This window comes from Triticum dicoccoides, chromosome 5B (genome assembly GCF_002162155.2).
Source record: "Triticum dicoccoides isolate Atlit2015 ecotype Zavitan chromosome 5B, WEW_v2.0, whole genome shotgun sequence".
NCBI lineage: Eukaryota > Viridiplantae > Streptophyta > Magnoliopsida > Poales > Poaceae > Triticum > Triticum dicoccoides.
In genome coordinates, this window is record NC_041389.1 from 661,416,676 (window position 1) to 661,422,825 (window position 6,150).

At 48.9% G+C, this 6,150-nt stretch overlaps 2 protein-coding genes across 2 annotated transcripts; both read right to left on the reverse strand.

The window, feature by feature from the left end:
* Nucleotides 1-766: 766 nt before the first annotated feature.
* On the reverse strand, nucleotides 767-1,512 carry LOC119312428. The gene is made up of 2 exons (XM_037588154.1): nucleotides 1,323-1,512; nucleotides 767-1,227 (listed from the first exon to the last, which is right to left on the reverse strand). Exons 1-2 carry the CDS (start codon nucleotides 1,411-1,413, stop codon nucleotides 851-853), a joined length of 468 nt encoding a protein of 155 aa, XP_037444051.1. The 5' UTR covers nucleotides 1,414-1,512; the 3' UTR covers nucleotides 767-850.
* A 410-nt stretch (nucleotides 1,513-1,922) lies between these two features.
* On the reverse strand, nucleotides 1,923-5,833 carry LOC119312427. Its single transcript, XM_037588153.1, has 7 exons — nucleotides 5,678-5,833; nucleotides 4,601-5,195; nucleotides 3,133-3,709; nucleotides 2,938-3,038; nucleotides 2,778-2,858; nucleotides 2,554-2,681; nucleotides 1,923-2,426 (listed from the first exon to the last, which is right to left on the reverse strand). The coding sequence occupies exons 2-7, from the start codon at nucleotides 5,153-5,155 to the stop codon at nucleotides 2,285-2,287; spliced, it is 1,584 nt and encodes a 527-aa protein (XP_037444050.1). The 5' UTR covers nucleotides 5,156-5,195; nucleotides 5,678-5,833; the 3' UTR covers nucleotides 1,923-2,284.
* Between the last annotated feature and the right edge of the window lie 317 nt (nucleotides 5,834-6,150).

Below are 6,150 nucleotides of genomic sequence, written 5' to 3' on the forward strand. Positions count from 1 at the left end.
GATAGTCCCACGATTTATGCTTATTCTCTCTTGCCGGTTCTCCATAGAAACCAGTGCATCTCCACTCCTTCCCATCATCAATAATGACATCAATGAAATTACTCGTAACATCAAGTTTTGTGATTTTCTTCTCGCTTCTCCAAAACATCACAAGACCCCCCGCCCTACCATCGCTCGGATCGACCAGCCTCTTCTGGAATCCTAACTTTGTCATCAGCTTCTCCGCCTCCGCGTCAGACAGGTGTGCCTCTGAAAGAAAAAGCACACCTGGTTTATAGCACCTCAAGACCTCCCGAAGTGCTCGAACTGCCCGGGACTGACGCATCCCGCGGCAGTTCCACCCTAAGAGTATCATTGAGCCTGGCGGTCCCCCGGAACAGGGGCCGCCAATATTGCCAAGTCCATAGAAACTGTCTCATCAACCTTATGCCTCTTGCTTCCCTGCGAGCTAGTGTCATCTTCCCCCTCCTCTCCTCCTTTCTTACTTACTTCCTGCACTTCCAGCTGTTCTCCCACTTTGCCGTCAGTTAACAGGAGTTGTGAGCCTTTCCCCTGATCCTTCTTGCGTTTTGTATCTTTGATGCAAAGCCGGAGTTTATCCTTATGTTGGAAAACAAAATTATTCCGAGTCACATCGAGTGTGACAACTGTACATATATGCTTGACCACCGAGAAGGATCCGTTCACCGTTATATTGGACAGTACAAACATATCACACAAATAAACTGATTTTCATTTGATTGAGCAGAGACCATATATAAACTTTTCTTTTGAATCACTGTAATGCCTACCAGCGGGACATGGAACCAGGTTTTACAAAGCTTATTTATTTATTTATTACGGAGCAACATCAACTATATGTTGTATCTCTCAAAGTAGAGAGAACGACGACAGTTGTTGCTGGGCGTAGGCGACAGACATGCATGTACAACCACAACGGCTCTGCGCATCTCATCGGAGCCTTTTTTATTTTATACGTACTACTACTTTCCGGCCCGACATCGATCTCACTGTGTGATGAGGTGGAGCGATCAGTTCTTTTTGCACGGCGGCGGGCAGGGATGTATGGGTAGGCGGAGCGTCCATCTCCACACCGGAATGTCTTCACGGGGCGGGTCTGCACCACGCGGCAGTTGACGCAGCCGTCGCGGCACTTGGGGCCGACGTCGTCGCAGAACTGGGCCCCCGACCAGGAGTTGCAGTGGTCGCAGCACTTGGGGAAATCGTCTGCACGGTCGACGGAATGGAATCAGACGTTGCTGCGCGCGGGACAGATGAGTAATTGGAACGACGACGATAAGCATCAGCAACGTAGTACGTACCGTCCGTGTCCGCTGCCTGTGAGTGTGCGAGGATCCCCATGACCATGACGGCCTGGAGGACCAGGATCGCCACCAGCGTGCTACTCTTCATCCTTGGTTGGTTGCTCCTAAACTTGCTCTTCCCGGCCCTGTCGATCTGCTCGTGGAATGATGGTCTTGTGTCGTGGTTGTGTCTGCCCAAAGCTACAAGCAACTCCCTCTATATATAGCATGCCAACTTTCGGCGTCATCTATCAATGATGGTTTTCAATAGGAAAAAGGAAATCAAAGTTAACATGGCGCCCGTGGTCATTATCCTTACCAGGTTCCAGCACAATTCATCTAGAAGAAGGCTGCAGCACAACCTGCGCAGAACAGGACAGTACAAGACCACAGAGATGGACTCCCGGACAGCTGCTTCCAATGAATTATTATCACGACGGTCCACAGAGATGGACTCCCAGTGAATTATCACCACAGACCACAGAGATGGAGCCGCTTCCAGTGAATTACCACTCCAATCCACAGAGATGGGCTACCGGTGGATTGTCACGGCAGCCCACAGAGATGGACTCCGTGGACGGCTGCTTCCAGAGAGAGATCACAACACCGGAACAAGAGTACAACGAGAAACAATGATGGATAACGAGCGAAGTCAACTCATACCATCATAGCCAACGCCTTAGCGTCAAGCCCGACCATCACTGTACACAATTCACAACTAATCCTCCACTTGCCACACGCATAAACCAGACTCTTTTGCACGACCCAGCTACTACATACATACATCCACGAGGACCAACAAAGGAAACCAGCAGCAGGCACCTCAACATCATCCGTCACCGCTCAGTTTTCAATCCTCAGACTAGCAAAGGCAACGCAAAAACGGCAAAACAGGCAGGGCATTGGGTGAGATGCAGTTCTCCAGCTCCTCCATGTCCGCCCACGGTTGTGCGTTTACTTGCACCACCGACTCTGTAGCATCAGCACGCCATCGTCCCAGCGCCTCCCTGGACGGCCTTGTAGCACTCCAGGCTGCAGAGCGGGAGCTTCGTCTTGGAGTCACGGTACTTGTAAGGGTTTGGGCACGAGGGGCCTGCGCACTTCTCCCTTGGAGGTGGGTAGCTGGAGAAATGAAAGCCAAGCCATGGGTGTTGAATGTAAGCACACATTACCACAATGAGAATCAAAATGAACTAGTCACTCACAAATGATGCGTGTGAAATAGCCACAAGTAGGCATTGTGTTTAACCTGATAGGTTTGGAGTTAAATATGCTAGGAAGGCCCATGGTATCAGGGAATGTAACAACTGTTCCTTCTGGTCGCATTACGCACTGGATGCAGCTTCTTTTATATTCCTCGAATTTTGCTTGCTTTTCCTGCGAGGCAAGAATGAGAAAAAAAAATGATGCAATTGCCATTATAGCTAGCAAGGGAAGAAAGGACAGCTACTATACAACTCCGATGTATTGTACCTTGTCTTCACGTTCTTTCTGCTTCTTCTCTTCCTTCTTCTTCTCAGTGTCAATCCCCAATATTTTCCTCATTGCTTCAGCCTGTACAGAAGGGACCATTAAAATTGGGTCACCCAACATAAAAAAAGAAAGGAAGCTATGAGCAAGAAGAAAAACAAACCTGTTGCTCTCTCTCTGCCTTCTCTACTTGCATCTTACGCCTCTGAGCCACTTCTGCTTTTTTGGCTTGTATCTCCACATCTGAAAGCTTATCCTTTTGCCCTGCAGCGTTAAATACCAAGACCATTTAGCATTTTATCAGAGATACAGTACATTAGTTATCAATAATATACTCATATTAACATAGGAACTGTACTTCTAGATGATGGAGCAGCTGGTAACCCGTCGGGAAATTCAATCATGCTTTCACCATGGCCACCCCTGCCTTGGAGGGCTCGCTGCCTTGTTGTTAGGCCAGGAGCTTCAATCTTTACACCCGAAGGTGAATCAGCTTCAATTAATCTATCAGACACATCCAACCCAAATTCCTCCTCTACAATAAAATCACTGGTATCCTCCAGTTTCACCTTCTTCCTAACATCTCTGCTAAATTGTGACATAGTGAAGTCGTTGTCCACTTCATAAGGAGTGCTCTTATTTTTAGAAACCTTGGATAGCTTCTTCCTGAGACCATCCTCACCATAACCATAAGCTAGAGGCTGGTCAGTAGCCATGTGCTGTTCTGGTGCAGCTTTAGCCACTTTAAGTTTTTCAAGATAAAGTAATTCACCATCTTCATCATCAGAATCAAGAGTTCGCTTCTTAGGGACCCTTTTGCTTTTGCGAACCAGGTCAGAAGATGGTGAAATGTCATGCTTATCTCCACGTTTTCCATCAACGTGATTACCATGACTAACCTTTCTTGTGCTGTGATGTTTCTGCTCACCAGAATCCTATAAAAAGACAGGACCCACTTAGAGCACGACAAAAAATGAAAACAGGCAGTTTGCAAAGCTATCAACATAAATTAAATATAGTACTTCATATTTACCATTTCAGTCAAGATACCTAAGAGAAACCAAAACAGGGCAATTTGCAAAGGCATATACAAGATAAACCATAACACGGCATTTTGCAAAGGCATGGTAAGGCAAACCATAACAGGGCATTTTGCAAAGGCATAGATAAGATAAGGCAAACCATAACAGGGAATTTTGCAAAGGCATAGACAAGAGAGTTGAACCAATAGCAAAACAACATTGACTCGTTGGCATATAAGATGACTTCACTACAACAAATACTACCAGTCCGACAACCGACAAAAGAGTATTCGTTATAAATTAAATATAGTACCTCAACATAAATTAAATATAGTACCAACAAAAAATGAAAATGGGCAGTTTTCAAAGCTATGAACATAAATTAAATAGTAACACCTCATATTTACCATTTCAGTCAATCAGATACCTAAGAGAAACCATAACAGGGCATTTTGCAAAGGCATAGACAAGAGAGTTGAACCGACAGCAAAACGACATTGACTCATAAGCATATAAGATTACGTCACTAGAGTAAATACCAACATTCCAACAAGCGACAAAAGAATAATCATTGTTACAGCTGTATCAGTCTTATTTTCACATCGGCAATAATTGGATGGGGTTGAGTTATTTCAGTTGAGCTCTAAAATAAGTACATTGTACTACTATTAAATGACAAGTAAAAGCATCTCTCACCAATTACCTACAGACAATACTTAGTTCTACTTGAAAAAATTAAGCAAGTTTCTATATGATAGCATATTCCGTTTGAGCAGGTTTCTCCGTTAAGTAGAAACAACAAACCTTCTGCTTTTGGCGATGGAAAGAGACATCCGATGTGCCAGGCATGCCAACGTCAACAGGCTCTTGTTTTGGTATGATTCGGTTAAGTCCGCTAACCTTGAGCTTAACTTTTCTCACCCTATTTTCCACTGGCACAGGGGTGTCCCTTGAGGACAACTGCGAGGCGTCAGTGGATCCAGAGTTTCTTGAGGAGGCCAGTGCAAGAACACCATGAGTAATATGCTTGGCATCGTTGGGCTTGCTGCTCCGATTGTGGCCAATATCATTATCCCCTGCAGATCCCTCCTCTTTCTTTATCTTCTTGGACAGGGCATTCCTATGGTGGGTGGAGCCCCTACCTTCAGGCCCGTTGAGGTACAGCTCCTTCCGCCGTTGACCGCTGGCCTCGGCAGCGGCCTCGTCTTCGGGGGAAATGCTCCGCGAAGGCGCGCACGATATGTCCTTGTACTCGGAAGCGAGCTGCTCCTTGGGCCTCGGCCTCCTGGACGCCACGCTCCTGGGCCTCTTCATCACCGCTTCTGAGGCGTTCAGCGCAGAGTTCCCGAGCCCATCCATCACGGAAGGCGCCTATCCCCGGACCAAGGCCGCGCTTTACCTGCGTGCATTGAAATGAAATGCCACATCACAATCATGGTACCATATAAACAGTAATTGCAGGTAGCCAGCAGATGCATCAATCAACAGAGTACGCTCAAAAAAAAAACAATCAACCGAGTAACCAGACCACCACGAACTGCGAGAGCCCCATCCCCGAACCCCACCAAACAGGATAGCGGCAAGAGCATGTGCCCGAACCCCGCCAATCAGGATAGCGCAGCAAGAGCATATGCATACACTGGGAGAAATAGCGGCGACAGCAGGTTGGGACCTCGAAGCCCCGCCCCAGGACGAGCCCTGAGCACCCACGAGCGCGCCGGCGAGCAGCTCGGACGGATTCGGAACCCGCGCGTGCACCCCAAAACCCCCCAAAACCCTCGGTGCGAGCAAGCGCGCGGCGGGCGGAGAAGAAACCAAATGGACCGGAATCGGCGGCGGCGGCGGCGGCGGGCAGGAACCGTAGATAGAGCGTATCGTTACCTCGGAGGGGAGCGGCCGCCGGTGCGGCGCGGATTGGGGCGGCGGCGAGGGGGCGGGGGGCTAGGGTTAGGGTTTGCGGCGAGAGGGGTGGAGGGTCGGGAGGGTATTTGGGCTGGGCCCGTGCGGAGTGAGGATGGATGATGTGCCGAGGGTGGGGAGGGGAGGGGGGGATGATGCGGGCGGGGGGGAGGAGAAGGGTGGAGGCGTGGGGCTCGTTGGTGGGCGACGCGTAATTTCTCCCATCCCATCTCTTCTAGCGGAACGGGGAGTAGCTTTGCCTTTGCCCTCGCCAGCGTTCCGCTCCGGTGTCGTCTCCCTCCTCCGCCTGCCGCTTGAGTTCACGGCGCCCGTGCTCCTGCTCCCCCTCTCAATGGACTTCTTGCATTTACGCCCTCGGGTTATCTCTCAATGGGGTTCGTTTGGCTCCTTGGACCAATTATTTCTTGCCACACTAGCCATACAACCTTGTAGTC